Genomic DNA, 20,298 nt, shown 5'->3' on the forward strand with positions numbered 1-20,298 from the left:
CTTGGCTGAGATGCAAATTGTACCTTCCTGCACAAGCATACTCGAATCTAATGCAGTGTTTAGGATTAAAAAAAAAATAATGAACTTCAATAATAGATATAACATTGCATTAATCGGGGCCTCTTTGCTCATAGGCTCATTGACCATGTTTCACCACTACACAACAACTGGCAGTGACTAGCACTTGTTACCATCTCTCATTTCGATAGCTCTTTTTGTCCAGAAGTGCCAGGACGGTTTTCACAAAACATATGAGCCTTATTTTTCCAGTATTTTTAAAGTGTTCCAGAAGGGGAGGCATGCAAGGGCTCGGCAGCAGCACCAGCTGTGGCAGGAGGTACTTGCCAAAGCTGAGATGACGAACCCAGGGTCCTTACTCCTGCCCTGCTCATCAACCCTGGGTAACATGCAGAGAACACCTGAACATTTGGCCTCCTGCCAGTGAGCCAAAGCCACCAAATTTATCAAATTCAGAAAGTGAACTCAATGCAAAGTGCCTTTCACTTTCAAATTTCCAAACCCTTTTCAAATCAAATCGGCTAACAACAGCACAACTTCTACAACACCTTTCCAACACATTAAATGTATTATAATTTTCTTCAGAATGTCATTTTCTTTATTGTTCCTTAAGGGATGACCAAAGCTCACACAATTGTTAACAAATTTCAACTAAATTTGGGACAGGGGCAGCAAATTCTCAAAGATAATAAGTTGCTACAAATAATGAAATCAAGTTCATCTGTAGAAGAGAGTCAAATTATTCTCTCATTCAAGTAAAGGCTGCATGCAAGAACAGCTATGTCTTCAGACATGAAAAAACTCAGTCAGAAGAGATGAAGTCATACTGCCTCAAGCTGCTCCTGGTAGGACTGTTTCTTTGATTAAAAGATACCATCTCCAGCACTGGGACTACTAGTATCACTGAGATATTCTCCTTATTTAAAATTCTGCAAACTGTGTCCATCTCAGTTTCTCTAACAAGGTTGTCTATTGCTGCTCTTCTCATCTCTGCTGCACTAGGCTGCTGTATCTTGCCTTAGTGCAGCCTAGAAATTCCCAGGGCAGAGCACTCTCCTGCTTGCATAGCACCAGCCAGACAGTGTGGCTGCTGAATGCCCATGTATATGTAAAATGGCTACTCAATATATTCCCGCATTTGTTTCTGCGAATAGCTGTGTTGTTGTTTTTGTATTTTTTTTCTCATTAAACTGCTTTACTTATTTAGTTGGTTATTAAGGCCAATTACAAAAATCCTTTTTTTTTTCTCCCCCACTGAGAAGCAATATCCTTTCCATACTATTCCTAGTTATTCTGCAGAAAATCACCAATTACATGATGTCTGTCTCCTCAAACAGACTGCAAGAACTTGTCCACAGGCACAGCCTGGTAGCCGACAGCTTCTTTCAGCTCATACAGCAGTAAGCATGTGTTTACTTTTGTTGAAAGTCCCTGCAGGAGAAGGTAGCAAGGCATCTTAAAGGAAGACTGAGGATTACATACATCTCTTCAGCTAGCTAAATACCTCCTATAGAAAAGCATACATTTAAAAGCAGATTTCAAAATCATTTTTCAGAAACACATCAGCAGTTACAGTAAATATACAGGAGTTGGAATCAATTCTATTAGGAGCTGCTGCTTCAAAGACATAGCAGTCCACATCCCAGAAGGACAATGAAGTACAATATGCAAGCTCATTTAATCACTGTATCCAATTACATGGAGGAATAAATCATCACGCACATAACTATGTCTGAATTTTAAAAAGTAAATAAATCATGAGTAGTCAAACCGAAAGCTGTGAATGTCTGGATTCACAGATTAGCAGGGTAAGCGGTGCATTTACTTCCCATTTGAAATAAGAACATCCAAAAACCATTAACATCACTGAATTATTTTAAGATAAATACAGAAGCTGCCTTTTTTCTGTTCAGTTTGGGGTTTGAATACGTAGACTGCCTTTCCCTGCAGTTGGTTACACAAAGTGGGGTTTTATAACCAATGCTCTTCACTGCCTGTGACGTTGGTGGTTGTTCTAAGTTACCATGTTTGGTTTCATTTCAGTGATTGTAAGCATTTCCTATTGTAAGCGACAATACCCCTACAGCACACAGGCAATGGGCTTATTTTACACTAACTCCTTTCAGAGATCCCAGGAGTCCACAAGCCAAATCCTCACAAACATTGACCTCAACTGAGCTTGTATGTGGTCTAATGATGGACCTCCCTAGCCTCTCTGCCCTGGTTGATGCCTAGGACTCCCCTTCTTCTAGAGGACTTCAGAAAAGGAGCAGGCACTTCTGCTAATCCCAGAAATAATGGGGCTTTGGGCAACTGTTCTGGCCTTTTGCTGTTAAATTCTATACGACAATACTTTCTAGGAGGCACTGAATTCTCTCCATTTGTCAAGAAAACCCAGTACAGCAGTTTCCTCCAAAGCTGATGGTGTTTTCATGTCTTTCGGATGCTTTTATAAAACTGCTATTGAATATTTATCACTCTTTGTAATCAAGTACATAGCTCTAACTTCCCAAACTGCATCTACTAACCTGGATTCCCTGAACAGATTTCCAGTCCTTTAAACTGAGATGTTAAATCAAATGCCCTACGGCCCATCCGCATGTCAAAACCCTCAACTGAATATGAAGATCTGACTCATTAACACTAACAGAATCTGCATGCAGACATCAAAGAAAAAATAAAAAGAAGAAAAAAACACCGTTCAAAATATTTACAGAAGCTCCATAAGCAACCCATGAGATGTGCTGAAACTTTTGCCTAGGGAGAGGGGCCATTAGACTGAAGAGAGTAGGAAAAATTCCCTTAAGCCAGCAACAGCACATTGAACTCAGGAAAATGTTTTTTGCTGCTTTGCAAGAGAAGAGAAATATTTGGGAGTACTGAAGGGGTTGGGAACACATGGGGATAGGCCGTGCTTCTGCTGGTGCAGGCCCTCCCATCCAGCAGGCCTGGGCAGGCAAGCTGGTCCCCACAGAGCCAGGGAGAGCCTGGAGCACAAGTTGCTGCAACACAAGCAGGCTGCAGGCAAAGTGTCCTTTCCTCCTTAACGCTCCCAGGACTGACAACCCAGACCCCAAAAACTCCACATATGTGCTTGGGGGCTTCTGCCCATGCCAAGCTTCAGGTGGCCAAAGGGCAGGGGTGTACGGGACGCAGAGGGCAGAGAGGACAACAAGGGGCCTGCAGCGCAGCACGTAGTGGGATGGAAATGAGATGGAGGAAGCACAGTACAGGGATACAATGCAGTCACCTAGAGAGGCTAAATATTTTCATTTGCCCATTATTTGTGGTTTCCGTGCTTTGGGGCACGCAAAACATCACAATACGCTCACTGCTGCTTTGAGGACTTGAAAGAAAAACCCGTGACAAGAGGATCCTACAAATGCTATTTGTTTGTGGCTGTTTTCTGCTGTTGTTTGTTTGCTGCTTCCAGCTTGTGGCCGTGCATCCCGTATGCTGTACTAACAGTAACAACAAACAAAATCGCACAGACAAGGCTCGCTTTGGGGTGGGGAATGAAACCCAACAAAGGCTTCATTATTGTATTGATGTTGGGGCTCTGAAGTCATGACTGAGAAAGAACAAAACCAGTATCTGGATTTCTGTTTGTAGCTGCAGCGGTTCCTAGAGATATGCTGTAAACCCCAAATCCTAAGAAATGAGGGTGGGGGGAGGTTAAAGAAAAGCAGGTTGTTGAATTGGTAGGGCATGGTGGGCAGGAGGAGGAGGGATAGCAGCATGCGGGGACACAGGGTGCAAAAAAAAAAAGGAAATAAATTGAAAATCAGTAGAAGGTGAGGTATAATCTCCAGCAACCCTGGGTTAGACAGCATGATTTCTTCATGATTACATTCCTAATTTGGTAATTTATATCTCCATCAAAACTCAAACTCAAACAAAGGAATAAAATCACAATTCATCCCAACTGTTGTCACAAGAATGTATAAGTTCTATATTATAGCTTCCATCAAAATTAGATCCATCAATGCTGCCATTTTATTTGCATTGATCTATTTTTTCCTATCCCCCCACCCCCCAATTTCTTTCCCTTCAGTGCCCTTGAAAACAAGCCATCACATTTTTACTTCAGAGAAAGAGTACTGATTTGGTGTCGGAAAGATCTCACAAGCATTTTTAACTGAGACAAGGTCATCTCACAATCTCAGTCTGACTCAGGAGACGCTATGTGAGCTACTGCCACAGCTACAACTCACATAGGTATTTTTCACCTTGTCTGAGAGATGGGAATACCAATTTACTTTATTGCAGTAACTGATGCTATTCTGAAAAGCTTTCTGCCAGAAGCAGCTATAGTCCATGAGTGCAACTGACACATCATGAGAAACCTTTGGCTGCCAAAGTGGTGTAATTCTACTCCTATTTCAACCTGTGAAAGGATCAAAATTGTCTTAAAAAAAAAAAACATGCAGAACTGTCTTCAATGCCAGCCACACAAACTCCCTTAAAAGGTGCCATATATCCCAGCAGATACAAAACCGGATCAAGCCTTTCCTTTTGCAAAAGCTGTAGCAATTTAAAGCCTGCATTGTGCATCAACACAAACTTGTAAGCTCGTAAAGTTTCTGAATTTATGCAAAGTGCTCTCTGTTCCATTATTTCCTGGTTAGACAGGCACCTCAGCTTTCACTAAACTATTCTGATTACAACCATCTATTCCTACATCCAATAGCTGATCTTCTGGATTGCCCGTTAAAATAAAAAACAACAGCAAGATAACATAAACCAGATCAGAATACCAGCCAACCACATCCAGCATGAAGCCAATATGGCTGCAAGTAAGTTTTGTCACAGATGCTCTTTCCCCTTTTTTTTAACTCAGTCATGGTAGAGAGAGCACCAGTCAGAGCTACTGCAAGGCATGGCCGAGCTCCATCACACTTCATAATCCAGAGCATGTTGCAAAGGAAATAGGAAGAGCGAGGACAGAACTTTGTGGAGGATGAAACAGAGAAGCAGCAGCAGTCTGAATCAGGACATCGCAGTCACCGCTATGGAACTGCGTTACGTGGGGTGAAAACTTGTCTGGCACCAGCATGCCTATCCCACAGACAAGAGTTCTCATGCAATAGTGTTTATTCAACTGTAGAACAAGCACAGGCATTTGCTGCTGTAATCCAGCTAAGGGGAGCACTTTTTAAGGGAGGTCTTAAGAGCCTGCAGAAAGCTTCATCAGGCACTACGCATATGGAAATAACCAGAAATCTGTTCCAATTAATGGCTCATAAATAGGTCCTTGGCCATGGCTTTTTGTTCTTAATATACCTGGGTGTCCTCTGAGCACAGGGATTTATAGAAAATGCTAAAGTGAACGGTTGGAAAGAGAACAACCGCATCAGCATACTGTACAGCAAAGTATCACCGAATGGTAATAAAAGGGCATATGATAGGTAGCTTAGTGAAGTAACAATAATTGTAGCTTGGCTATCATCCAAAACAGCCCTGGTCCTGCTCACGAAAAGACCAAGGCTACTACTTCCATAATACCGTGAAACTGTTTGAACTGAGGGCATGTTAAGGAGGATTGCGGGGGAAGGAGGAATTAACAGCATGAGAGTAAATTTAGTTCACAAGGGGAAAAAAGCAGCTTTGAAGAACAGATTTCTTTCAGCTTTTTCACACACAGCCTCAAAGCACAGGTCTTCAGTCTGCCAGTGAATCCATCCTTCCACCCTGTGGGCGGGGAATGAACACGCTCTTTATATTCCTCAGAAAATGTTAATCTCACAAAAAAATCATTGTGCTGTAGTGACATTGAGCACTGGAAACACTGGAATTCAAAGCCTGAAGACAGTGCATGAACTGTATTCTTGAACGCAAAAATGCAGTGAGCAGTTCAAGATTTTATGTTTTCAGTATTCCTACAAGAAAACTCCCCCACCTTTGCAGTCATCTTCCCCAAAAAATCTTTCAGAGAACCATATCCAAGATTTACAATTTTACACAGAGGCAGATCTCAGGAACGATGGCTTTGCTCTGTTCTGCAGACAAGCTTTCTACTTAGCAGCCATCACACAAAGTGCTAATAGCACGACAGGAGTCATTAATGTACAAACACCCTACTTATGTCGGCAGGCGGTGAATTGCTGTGATGTGGGAGAGGAACACACAAAGAGAGCACTGAAAATATCAGCCAGCTTTCAACAGACTGCAGCAGTGAGAGGCTGAAGATCAGGGTTTGAGAATGAAAAGGGAGGAAAGGAGGACAACCACAGAGGAGGGTGAGTAAATACTGAGGGAAGATGCGGGACTTGTGGTGAAGGGCTCCGTGGCTGGGGTTCCCAAAGGACTGCATGGTTGGTGGCTCCTGTTGAAGGAACAGGATGTGCAGATACAACACAAGAAGCAGCAATGCTGATATTTTGATTTTGCCTTTCCAGTTCCTACTCTCACTGTTAAACAACCTGCCAACCCACACACAATCTGCTGCTGCTCCTTAAAGGGTCAGTAATACTTTGTTTATTTCAGACTTAAAGAAACACTTCACTCTTCCACCACCCCCAACAAATCAGTGGCTGCAATAAGAGACATTCCCTTATTAATCACGTCTCACTTCTTCTCTAGTGGAAACCATAGCTTCGAGATAACTGTATGTTTTAGAATTAGTCAACTTCTTGAGCCACATTCTAGGAAAACCTGAAGACAGGGCTGTATGTGGGTGCTGAGAGGACTTAGAAAATCAGGTCAGTTTCACTGTAGGGATTGTCTCTCCCTTCATATATTTCTTGTTAGTGGTTTAAATCTGTTGCTGCAGGGGAACTGAGCCCAAGTAGGCAGGAAACAAGTAAGAGCACAGTTTAGACTCATCTGACCATTTGGCCGCATCTTTGCATCAAGTCCACGTCAGCGTTGACCTTCTTCGCTTAGACATCCTTATGGATCCCTAGGACATGGTCCTGTCTCCTCTGTTCCTTCTGCCCAGCCTCCCAGGGGACAAGGCTCACATTCCCCTCCAGTTGACAGATAATGGAGGATGGCTACAGCAGACGATGTTGCACTGTGCTGTGTACTTAAAGGGGCTGAACTCTGGTCTGCATCTGCAGGGCATGACATGGGTTGCAACAGAAGAAATCTGGCATGTTTTGCCTCCAAATTTGCAGCTGTCAAACTGAGCAGACCTTCTGTATAGCATTTAAGCCAAACAGGGAATCAACCCAACTGGCTGGCATTCTAAGACGACATCTGCCTTGTCAAGAGAGATCTCTTTGGTACCAACACTGTGCAGCAATTCAGTTTTCATTTTTGTCCATATGGCCCTCAGTCCTAACCATCAGATCTGAGAACACTACTTACTTCTGCTAGGTTTGACTCTGACCAGCCACTCTTGAATTATTTGAAAAAGATTCAGGCTAAGGAGTACATTAAGGGGCAACCTCTACTACTCTTTCATCGCTAAAATACAAGCACTTCTATAAAATAAAGCCATGCAAGGATTTTTCTATCCCTTTCATACTCACTTTTTGGCTTGACAACACAAGGCAATCAACAATGATCAAAAGTACCATTTTGAAAAAAATTTCCAAAAGAATATTTCTCAAATATACAAATGTCTCTCTACAATCTCAGCTACGTAATGTATATATTAATTTGAAGATACATATGACCATCCACATATTTGAAACATTTACTCCATTGGTTTGGTAATTCATTTCTATTTCCTAGACTTCCAATGACATTAGGGCAAGAATGATCTTACAAGTATCTGATTAAAACTCTTTAGGGCCATACTTGGTTTTCTAGAAATCTTACCAAATTCCCAGTGTCAAAGCAACCTGTCTCACAGGTAACTCATCAAAATGTTTACATCATCCAAGTCCACTCTGCAGTACAACGAATTAACATATTCTGCCTTTTACAACTTAAAAACAAAAAGAGCATCTTTCACTGTTGGAAGAAAATTATTCACCCCTAAAAAGTTCTCCTGCTAGACATGTGCTTGTCAATTCCTTTCTACTTATATCACAAAGATCAGCAAGCCCCCTTACAGTACTTAAAATATACATCTTCATAATAAATTATTTTACACTAGGCTTTTATGGTGTTTCCTTATCACTTTCTCACATAGCAAAAGGTGACAACTAGCTATAATGAACCACAGAAGTAGAGGGAAAAGTCTGAGAAACTAAAGATATTATGATCTTATTTACCTAAAACACAAAATACATGAAACAACTGGGGCCCTACCATCTCCCACCAAAACTATTCTTGCACAGGATACCAAAAGTTTATTTAGGTGCATGAGGTGCCTAGGTGCTCCTGGGCACACTGAAACCATGCGTTTGCTTGATGGCTACCCTTGGTTCCTTTCCCTCCTCGAAAGGGTCTGCTTTGCTAATTAGGCTTACCGTATGAACATTGTTTGAGGTGATGAACTGTAAAATACCACCAGCTTCTATGGAGAGAGCCCTGACTGCTGAGACAACAGGATGGGCATCATTCCCAGGTTGACTTCAGGAAACCGTGCAGCAGGAAGGCTGGGTTCATGGAAACAAGGGAGCAGACAGAAGTGTCTGCCCACAGCATCATGAGCAGGAAATTGCCCAGTGTGAGCAGAGGGCTAAGGATTTTAGACCTCACTGTATACAACGGTGTAACAATCCAGGAGCAGCATTTATCATTATCTGCCTTTCCAAGAGACTGACCTAAACTAGTTCCTGAGCGCAAATGGAGGAAAAAAAAAAAAAAAAAAAAAAAAAAGCAACAGACTTTTTCAGGCTTTGCATCCTCACTTCCCAGAAATAACTGCATGAACTCCTACCAGGAGACGGTATCTTTGACACATTCCCCTTGCTGGCATTTCCTATTAGCCTAGGCACCGCAGCGTGTGACACGCTGTCTGTAGTGAATCCCAGACATGACACTCCTTCTGCAGGCTGATTCAGCTCACTAATGTGACAGAAAATAACCCCAGCAAAGAGAAAAAATATAGTTTCCTATGACGATATATCTGCTTGGCCCAAGGTCAAACCAAGTATATCAGAGGAGAACAGGCTACATGATGGTGACCAGGTGGACCAACGGAGGATGTCACGTCTCCCTATTTGAGCAGAAGCCAGTGCCTTGGTTCCAGCACAGGGTTCATGCCTCCCTGGTCCCAGCTCCAGGCACCACTGGGCCATTCAGCATACTCAGCTTAGCAAAAAACTGCTCACCCTCTTCTGCCAGCTGAGCTAGTACCTTGCTCAGCTAACCCAGCCGCAGGAACCAGTGCCTTATAATGTATATATAACCTTAAATTCTGATCCACTGCTTGCAAACTGCAATGTGCTACATGCCAAGCACCCAGTCAGATCAAGGATCCCCAAAAAACAGAAACAGGTCTTGGACAGGGGCCAATAGAGGATGTCCAGAGGAAGAAAATTACAGCAACACAAAAATACAAAAAATGACTAATACCTATTTGTCTTTCTCTCTCCGTTATACCCTCCAAACTTCCAGCAACTGGCAGTGTAGACTTCCCAAACAGAAGTTATATTCACATCACTGAAGTTTTGGATTTTTTGCTATGACTGTGCCTTATTTGTTTTCAAACCCTTCCAGACCTTGGTTTCCACAAAATACTCACAACAGTTTCACAGTTTATTTGTGCATCATATTAAAGAACAAACAAAACAAACAAAAAAAAATCACCACCACCAAGTTCCTTACTACTTATAAAACCAAAAATTTCACTGTATTACAAAAGACTTCCTAATTATAAGCAATGAATAATTTTTCCATATTCACCTTCCCCACGTAAGCCATGGTCTTATAGACCACACCATATCCCCTCCTTTGCAGATACTGCTTTCATATTCTGAACAGCCCTAGACTATTTAGTCTCAGATACATTTAATCTATACTTCTACTCACCCTTGCTGCCCTTTCATGCTTTTTCTAGTTCATTTACAACCTTTCTGAGCCATGGGAGAAGAAGGAACCAGATGATACATACCATTGAGTTACACAATAGTGTAACTATGGTTCTTGCTGGTCTTCTTTCCTAATTGCCCCAAATATCATTTTCCTTTTTCATCAATGCTGAACAGAATTTTCCAAGAACTATCTACACTGTCTCCAAAGACCTATTTTCTGCATGGTACTTGCTATTTCAGCACCTCTGCTGAATACGGATGATAAGGATTTCCTTTTCTCCATGTTAGAGAATTCATTACCTTGCATTTATCAAACTTGAATCTCATCTGCAATTTCATAACCCAGTTGTGCAGACTTTTACTCCTTTTATCTTTCTTCAGCCACAGGGCTGGTTTGAGTGGGCCCATTCCCAACTCGTATTCCCAGTGTCACATTGCCCAATTCTTATTACTTTCATGAGGCTATTTTTGAGTTGGATCTGCTTCCTGATCTAACCTACCTTTCAGAGACAGCCCAGTAAAGCTTGTCAATATGACAGTACGATGTGACTGCTCAAACAGGTGGTCAGAGGCAGGGATAACAGGGCATACAAGAACATAACCTTGCATGGCCACCAAAAATGAAGCCATGGCTTCATTTATCATGAGATCCTCAACCAGTTAACAAGTTAACATTATCAGTACGTTCAGTTAGCTCAGCTTTCATCCCACTCAGCAGCACCCCAGTCTCCACCAGCAACTTCTCTCCATTTTGATCACTGGCAATTTACCTTTCCTTTCCCTCAGCGCCATAATCCTGCATGCATTTCTTCCTTCTGCTTTTATGGGAATGCTACCCAGTTTCCCAGTGGAAAGCCATAATCTGAGCCATGTTCAGCAGGTAATTTCAACTCTGGTAAGTACAGCTGCTAGAGGGACAGGTCCTTCCCTCCTGCTGCCCTCACCTCTTTCCCACTCTGTGCAGCCCTCTCCCTTGTGGCAGGGACAAAGCTTGTGCCTCTGAAAGATTCAGTGGATCAGGAAAATGATCAGTCTTAAAACCAGTAATTTAGTATTTCCTGGGTTGGTGTCAGCCAGGATCCACAGCAGGCTGGACCAGCACAGCAGAGGGATTGGTGCGGCAGCAGCAATGAGTGGTTGCGGAGGGCTGAGCTGCTGCTTTCAGATGTAGCTGTAGCATCAGTTTATGCTGGAATAATGGATTGGTAAAATGACAACCTTATTGCTTAGATGCTCCCCAAATAGAACTATTTCTTTTAATTGGCATCACATTTCCCACCTTCCTCTGCCACTGAAGCTGATTTATATGATAGATTACACGGCACTGTTAGGAGTTCAGCAATTTCATATCTGAGTTCCTTTAGAAGTCTTTGGGGAGTAACATCTGATCCCAGTGATTTGTAACTATTCATTTTATTGATTTATTCTAAACCTACTTCTACTGACACTTCAATTTGAGACAGCTTAGACTCATTGTGCATGAAGAAATGGTCCTGCCCAGGAACCTCCCTGAGTTTCCTCGCACTGAACACCGAGATAAACGATTGCTTCAGCTTTCTGCTCTTGTCACACTGACGTTGCTCCGTGCACATTAACTCTGCTAAACTCCTGTTCCTCAATACAGGCATGACAGTAATATGCATTTAGTCACTTCAGTTCACCCACTTTTCCCAAGACTTTGGGGAAAAGTTTACAAAGATGGTCAGAATGACGACAGACAGCATTTCAGTACAAATGACTAGCGAGAGATAGGGCCAGCAGAATTCTATTTTCTCCATACTAAAAGCTGGAAAATAGGATCACAAACTGTTAGGCAAATATTTACTCTCCCTGACATTAGTCCCCCATGCATCAGATATACTTCTGTTGATTTTGTGGCAGTCACAGGAGTACGCTTTATGACACCTTTTACTCATCAGGAACAAGGCATAGTGAGCAAGAACATTCTTTACAACAAAGAAACAAAAAGCAATCAGATATTTTTTTTCTAGGATTATTAAATAAAAGACAATACCTGAGAGAGGCAGCGCTGTAACCCTTTTTGGCAGCACCATTTAGCAGTTCTCTGACTACGACTGCTTGTATAAGACAGTACCATTCTCCTAAAAAGTCACATATAGTTCCTCAGAAAGTGCCTTACGCAACATCAAAGCACTACATGTCCAAGTGTAGAAGCAATGGATTAAACAAAGGTAACCTTTATTTAGGTAGCACTTCCAGTACAAATAGGCATGGTCTGAGAACATTTCCTGCATGCTAGGTTATGATCTGAAATCTCCAACTGCTTCTGTGTGAGGGGAGAGTTCCCACTAATCCCAGGACCATCTACAGCTCCAAATAAAATGGCACAGCATGGTACAAAGGTCATTACTCCTTTCCTCCCTATTCTGAAGACATTCAGATTACACCTTTCCACACCTATTTTAGCTAGGTCATGAGGATTCACCCTCTTTTTCTGTCCCATTAACTCTTCTTCAGGTTTTCATCACCTGCTATCCTAATTTCTGCAATAACCCATCTGACAACAGTATCATGCCTCTCCTTTCACCACAATCCTTTTCACTGAGTCCATTAAAAAGATCCATCAGTTAAGATGGACACCATCACATGTTGTTCCAGTCATATCATTCCTCTTTACTTCCTTTCTACAGATCTCCTGCTGCTTCTTGCCCTCAAAGACCTTCACTAATCAGTCTCGTCTCCCTACTCACTCCCCAATAATGAATCCCATGATAGGGAGCTAAAAGGAAGGTAGTGTCATTTGACATGATGAGGGGAGATGATCTTCTGTTTCAGCAGTGTTCAGCTTAAGCTGCTTGAGAGAAATGGTCTAGTGGACCGAAGGAAATGGCCTGTGGGATGCAGGCAGGCATGAGGAAGTACCAATATGGGTCATTCCAGAGGCCATCAAACCTTGAACACAATCACTCCAAGGCAAGATGGTATGTTTGAATAGCAACCAGACAGAGGATACTCGAAGACTAGATGAGATAATATTCAGGAAAGGAAATGCTGCTCATGTCCAGGAAAGAAAAGCTTTTGCAGGAAAAGACAACAATTTTGAAAGAAGAGTTTTAGTTATCAGGAAGGGATTAGAGATCCTGAGACGCTAAGATTTGGCCTCTCAGAGATTACTCGTTCAAATCCTCATCCTTGATGAGGATTAGCCAGGAGGTATGCCTAGCATTTTCTGCTTGGATATTGACATATATGAAGGGCCTTACTGTTCAACTCTAAAAACTTCCAACTGCCCTCTAAACTATGCACTCAGCAGACACCCCCAGTGACTCCAACAATCAGAAATGATTCAAAAAGTTGTTAGTTACAGAAACAGAAAAATTTTCAGCCATCTCACAGTAGGAAACAAAAAGAACAGCTTTCTTTGGGGGTACATGACAGTTTATAGCAACTCAATGAGATGAAAACTTTCTCCCTTTGAGATGGAAGACTGTAGATTTGTTGTGGCATCATCTTAAACTGGGACTTGTAGTTTAAGATGATGCCAGAGAAACTCACATATAATATAGCCTAATATAGACATCACCAAAAAACCCTGTCATTAACCAGTTATTAGGTACAAAACCTTGAAGAGTCTTGCAAACCTCAGGCTTTCAAGACATCCTTGCCAGCAGAAGTCATCCGAGCTACAGGCTAGTCTGGGTGTGCACACTGCAATGTCCCATTTAGCATCCTCAGTTGCTGTAACAGTGTTCAATCTCTTCAGGCTGGGTGAGAGAAGGTATCCCCAACTCTATATTTTGGCAGCTCTTGTGAAAGAAGAATGCTTAAGGTATCTTACTACAGGTTTAGTGGCAGCTGAAAGGAGCCTTGAGGCCTGGGCTGGCCCACAGTTAAATATACTCCAGACCATCCCCAAATCTCCCAGCAAAAAAAACAAACAGCTACCTGCTGACTTGGCCTAGGAAATGGAGGGTGGCTGGAAGCAATACGTGGAGCATCATTCAGCCATGTCAGTGTATACAAAAAGCGGTGCTCCATGACCATGCTAGCCCCAGGGGACAGCGGATATTTGCTGTTATGACCACTGAGGGGCTGCTCTTACGATTTGCTATACAAAAGCTGGGAACGAAAACATGCAGAGCACTCCTCCCTGAGAATCAGTGCAAAGGGTCAAACAGAACAACAGCCCCATATGCACAAGCATATGTGACAACTGCTCTTTCCCATATTCCATGCAGCACAAATAAGCAAACCCGGCTGGGGGCTGCAGGGAAAACAGGAGGCCAAAGAAGTCATCCTGCAACTGGCAAACCAACAGCAGGAGCAGCAGCTGGGTACAGCAACATCATCCTTTTATGTTCCACAAAGCCATGCCTGGGAAGACACAGACTTGCAGGACCCTGAAACTCAACCATCCTTGGAGATAGGCCAACCTGCAACTACAAGAACTACCTGCAAAGGACAGCAAATCCAAGCAGATAAACCACAGAAGGATGCCTTCAGGTGCACATGCAAAGATGTGCTCACTATACAGCCAATATCCCATACCTCCTTACATCAGCTGCTACCCAGTCTGCAAAACAGACTGATCAAAACTGTCATGGAGGCACCCACCTCACAAACACTGGGAAACAACTCCTGAAGGGTTTTATTTTTAAATTCTATATTACCAGATTAATAAAGTCAGACCAATAAAAAATAAATAAATAAAAAATAATAAATAAATTAAAAAAAAAAAAAAGATTAACTACACAAGGAAGTGGAGAGCCATCGAGCAAGGTTTACCACACTTCGTTGTGATGGAAAAAAAAAAAAAAAAAAAGGAAAAAAAAGAAACCACAACTACTTTGTTGCATCCCTGGGATCCAGCTAATCCTGGACACAGAACAGAGCTAATTGCTTCTTTCTCAAAGGAGAAGTGATAAGGCAAGAAGAGGTGAGGAGAAGCCAATCAGCCTCTAAATACACTGCCATCTGCTAACAACCAGTCTAGTAGTGGCTTTAGCATTTGTTTGGAGGGCACTTTACCAGCCCCTCTCCCTAACAATAAGAACAGGTTTATGAACTGCCTCCCGGTGATGCAAAGAGGGGGAAAAAAGAAAAGGTAGGAAATGTGAGGATATGTTCAGTACCTAATGCTTTTCATAAGGAGCACTTTGTATTTAAAACCCCTGAAATATAATGCATAACACTAGTGAAAATCTCATTGTTTTCCAGCAAGATTATGAGCTTACAAAAGAAGCTGGAGCAGTCCGTGAGGGCGGGTCGCTGATGTCCATCAATGTGCAGGTGATAAACATTCATGGGGGAACTTATTCTGCACCTAACATTTGACCTTAAGGGTCAACGAAGGACCCTCACTGCGCTGCCAAGAGCTGGCTCAAGTAAATCACAGAGCTGGACTGACCGCATCTCTGCAAGAGAAACAATCAGAGCCTCTCTCTGCACTAAATATTAATGTCTAGGCAGACAAAAGCAGCACTAGGAATATCATAATAATATCGCCACCAGACACTCCGTATATTTCTTCAGGGCATCCATTCATCTTCGCCAGGAATATGCCTATTGTCCCACATTAAACTAATGGCTTGTTCTGAGGACCCAGTCCTGACGTTCCTCTGGGAATCACAGACGTTATTTATATTTTCAGTCACTTAAAAGGATTAAAGTGTGTTTATTCTCAGTAATCTCATTTGTAGAGGGAGAGATATACAGGCATCAGGAGTATGCGTTTTAACCCTGTTGGGAACAGCCAAATGCCAGGCTCTTTTTCCAGCCAGCTCTTCCTTGGCTCTTCAGAATTTGGGATCTCTGCAACTCTCAGCAGCCTGGTGATTTTGGGATGGGATCTCTGCAATTGTCACTAGCCCGGCTACTTCCATTCAAACTAGCTAGGAATTGCATGTTGCAGGCACTCCTGACAAACTGCCACAGCAGCTCTGGTGACAGCAAGCTGTGCTTATAGCCAAGAGATCCAGCTGAAAATTAAACTGCATGTCAAGTAGCCCGATCAATATAATAATTGCTCCAGGCTGGAACAAATTACAGGCTCCGGCTGAAGACACCCGAGTAGAGCATCAGGCTGCACACGCTGTTATCCTGGCTTATGAGAAAATTTAGAAGCCGCCTTTATGAAACGGAAAACATGCCGAAGCACTCGGGGGGAGCACGGCGAGGCTGCAGCGCTCACCCAGTGGTCCGGGGGATGCTTTAGGGCTCGGGGAACATCTTGTGCGGTTATAGCCGCGTCCAGCGAGCTATGCACAAGCCGCCTGCTGCTGAGCTGCGCCTCCCGGTGACCGCAGGCTCTCGTTGCCCTCTCTTTGCTCCTCCGGTTTGCACGGCGGGTACCCAAAAAGCTGCAGCCGGCTTCCAGCCGGGGGTACCCGGGGCCTCCCCCCGTCCGTTCCCCCCCGTTCCCATCCCGGGAGAGCTCCCCAGGGCCGGGGGTCCCGTCGGGGCTCGCTCCTTACCGGTGTCTTTGTCCTGCGCCGCTTCCAGGTGCAGATCGCTCAGGAGATGCTCCAAAATCTTCTCCGGCGTCCCCGCCACCACCACGTACCTGTCGGAAAGCAGAGAGTCCCCGGAGTCATCCTCGGTGGAGGACTGCGAGCGGCTGCTCCACTCGTCCTCCTCGTCCTCCTCGTCGATGTACTTGAAGTAGGGCACGTCGAAGGTGGGCAGCGGCCGCTCCCCCGCCAGCGCCTCGGGCACCCGCGCCCTGCCGCTGCCCATGGCCCCGCACGGCCCCGCAGCGCCCCGGGCCGGGGGCCGCCGCCGCCTGGGAGCGGAGCGGAGCCCGGCTCAGCCCGGCCCGGCCCGGCCCGGCCCGGCACAGCGCTCCCAGAGCCCGGCTCAGCCCCGTCCTTACCTCCCGCGCCGCTCGGGGGCCGGGCTGCGTGACCACACCTTCCGCAGCACCAGCGCCGCGCCGGCCTCCTCCCGAGCCCGCTCGCCGCCGCCTCCATCCTCCGCCTGCCGTGACACAGAGAGAGAAAAGGAGGGGAGAGGGAAAAAAAAAAAAAAATACAAGGGGAAAGGTCGCGGTCAGTGCCTGCCCGAGGGGCTCGGCCCCAATGGCAGGATGGGGTTAACGGGGGGGGGGGGTCTCTTTGGGGCAGCGCCCTGCGCTGGTTCCTAGGGGGATGTGGGGTTTCTGTGTCCCCGGGGTGGGGTAAATTGAATCTTCCAGCGGCCAAATGCAGCGGGGAAAAAGAGCCCGAGAGCTGCCCGGCGCTCCGGTGCCGGATGAGTGTGCGTTCTGCACAGCTTCCCTCCCGCCCTGAAACAAAGGCAATAAAAGCGGTGGGGCAGGCACGCAACAAAAGCCCCTCTCCAAACGCTTCGTGGGCAACCCTCCCTCCTTCTTATAAGGCAACTTTTTAACTCGGGGACCAGCCGCCCGGCAGCAGGGCCCGCTGAGGCTCGGCTGAGGGACTCGCCCCTTCTGCCCCCAGCACCCAAAGGCAGCTGGCCCTGCTGAGCAGGAGGCTGTTGCTGCATGTGTGTGTCAAGTGCACAGTACCCAGCAGCAACGAAGACTGGGAGTAGCCTAAAATCTTCTGAGGAACACATCTTGGCAGCACAAGGGAGAGAAACTCCTTTACGGTCCCCCCTTTCGATTATTTTATTTCTGAGACCCGGTTTAGTCTGACTGCCACCTCTGGTTGTCAGTGGGTGCAGGCATGTCCAAAGATGCAGCCCCTGCCCTGAAGAAGTTTTCTTTATCAGTAAACAACATGTAGAATTGATCTATTAAATTTCTGCAAGGTCAGACGTACAGGTACCGAGCCAATTAATGTCAGATATTCATTGTAACACTCCCAGGGGACAGTACTGAGAAGACACGGTACAGGAATACTGATGCATAATTGTAATCTTCCATTTCACCAGCCCTGTTTTTTTTTGTTGTTGTTGCCTACATATATGAAAAGCTGCAATGAAAGAGGCGACGAAAGAGAAGGAGCGCGAGAACAAGAATCAGGCAAAGCATTAAAGCCACTCAGTAACAAGGGGGTTTATACAAACATACATCTCTCCATTTCTCTCTGTCTCTCCTCTGGCATCCTCTAAGACAGCCCTGATACTCATCTCCCTGTGCTCACTGACATGGCAAACTGCAGCATATATGGGGCATGCATGTGATGGATGGTGCTGTGTTCATACAAAGCATCTATATGGGAACGGGTTTTAAGCGTATCCATACACATTTACATACAGGAGCAGCTGGCAGCAAGTCAACAGTGAGCACAGGGAGAACGAAAGCTATATTGTAATGAAAGGACATTAACAATGGTCTGTTCTGGAAGACAGTGTTCCTGCTTTAACATCCCACCAAGCAGAATTATTTCCAAAAAAAAAAAAAAAACCCTCTTGGATAACTGTATGCAAATTAACTGCATACAGCACCCCGGTGGTGAGATTCTCATAAGGCTCTTCTTTTTGTCCTTTCATCATTTTCAAGGAAGAGTAAAAAACAACCCCTTTTATCAGGAAGGACAAAAAGTGTGCAAAACTAAGGCCAGTCAGGTTCGATTTGGATTTTCATTGCCTATAATAATTATTTCCATGAAAGGGGAGGGATAGGGAATTTCTTTATTTGGCTATCATCTGTTATAAATAATTTCACTTTAAGGAAAGAATTATTGCTTCATTAAAACCCTACTTATGCATGACATAATTTTGTGTTCAGCCAGGCCCTTTAATCATACTGCAAGCAACAACAATTAACCTGAACAAAGCAAAGCACAAAGACAAGTGCTATGTATTCTCCCAGTTTTACAAGTTCTGATTTCACTACCGATATTATTCTGAAATGACATAATGGCATGCTTCATTTATTGGAATCCTGAATGGTTTGTGAAATAATTAATTCTTGCTGGAATACAACCAGGCAGCTCTCAGCGTGCTCCATCTACAGCCAGTGGCAGAAGAGGACGAGGATGCCAGGGGCCCCCAAGTGACAGCAGCATGTATTGAAGAGCAAGGCAGCACCCTAGCTGAGTCCCTAAAAGTCAGCATGCTGACTCAAGTGACATTTTCATCATACTGTCAATTAACAATGAAACCTGCCAGCACTTTTCCAGACCATTACACAGCCTTAAGAAGCCTGCACCAGCCTCGAAGGAGCAGAGCAGCTCAGGGTTGCCATCTCTCCCCCTTTATGGATGGGAAGATGAGAGGCCATCCCAGGGCACTGCTGTAGATCAGTGGCAGAATCACAGCTCAGGCTCAGGTGGGTGACACTGGCACCTCATCCCAGAGCCTCCTGATGCTGCCTACTTGGCATTTACTTTACTTTGTATTTGTATGTTTACATTTATGTGTTTGCAGAGGCACATCAGTAGGGTGAAGAACACCAGAGGTGTTGTAGAGGTTAATCGTTGTCTCCCTCCATACGTGGCCTTGAGCAAGTCACTTGCCCAGACTCTCCCATACCTCAGTTTTCTCTTCAGAAGCACCATTTGCTCCTACGCTACACACATGCTAGGAATGTTTATTTCACATTTATTACAGCTTTTAATTAATCATCTCACCTCTTGATAGCTAAACACAGCACTATCAACCTCTACACTACTTACTGGCAGGCACTTTGAGCAAGCAGGAAGGCCCTCTGGACTTGGCAGATCTTTTGACCACTATTAAGGTCAAGTTTCCAGTGCTCTCATCTATCTTTCTCCTACGGAGATAGGCCATTTATCTCCCGGGTAATATATTTTAACAGCAGACAAGCACTACCTTTTTTTTTTCAGCATGAAAGGAAGCCTGGGGTGGTATAAATATTTATATGCTTACTGGAATGAGACACTGGGACTCCTTGCTTAGCGGGCCTTAACTTGTGCAGGTTACGCTTTGCATGGGTAGGAATATGACCCTCTGAATTACCACTGAAGTAGAAGAAAGCAGAGGTACCTATGACAGCATTGCAAATAGCCTTGGCATGCCAGTTTCATTAAGGAAAACACTTGACTTCTGCTTTTTCTGCTATTGGCATGGAAGAACCTGATCTGCGGCCAGTGCAGCCAATAACTTGGATATCAGTCAAGGACATTTCCGTATCTCTTAAATTCCTTAGTTTGGACTTGCAATTAATTGAAACAGGAGCCAACACAGAGAATGTGCTGCCTCTAGCTACTAGAAACATCCACTGCTAGAAATAGAGTTGAAAAGCTACCGTACGTCCTAACAGCTCTTGGCAGCCCACTCCTTCTTAAAAAGAACAGTGCTCTGCAATGGACACGGGCTGTTCAGAAGCCTGCTCCTTTGAGTAGAAATTTCATTTTCACATAACTCCTCCACGGAACAGGACATCTGTGCAAATATTTTGTTAATTTTAGCCATTAATGAAGCACCTGCTATATTGAAACATCACCAGCTAGCAAGGCAAAATACGCACTTCCCAATGACATAGCTTCAGTATCTGTACACCTGCTTTTTAAATAAAAGG

At 44.3% G+C, this 20,298-nt stretch overlaps 1 protein-coding gene across 3 annotated transcripts in view; it reads right to left on the reverse strand.

Annotated features, from left to right (window-relative positions):
- The window catches only part of RAPGEF5 (Rap guanine nucleotide exchange factor 5), a 161,383-nt gene that overhangs the window by 47,026 nt on the left and 94,059 nt on the right, over positions 1–20,298 (reverse strand). For all 3 annotated transcript variants that reach the window (XM_084507491.1, XM_084507490.1, XM_084507492.1), the window contains 2 exons: positions 16,723–16,826; positions 16,325–16,413 (listed from right to left, as the gene is read on the reverse strand). In XM_084507491.1, coding sequence (XP_084363617.1) covers positions 16,325–16,413; positions 16,723–16,826 — 193 coding nt within the window. The remainder of the gene's footprint in view (positions 1–16,324; positions 16,414–16,722; positions 16,827–20,298) is intronic.

The sequence above is a fragment of the Aythya ferina genome (genome assembly GCF_964211825.1).
Source record: "Aythya ferina genome assembly, chromosome: 2".
Taxonomy (NCBI): Eukaryota; Metazoa; Chordata; class Aves; order Anseriformes; family Anatidae; genus Aythya; species Aythya ferina.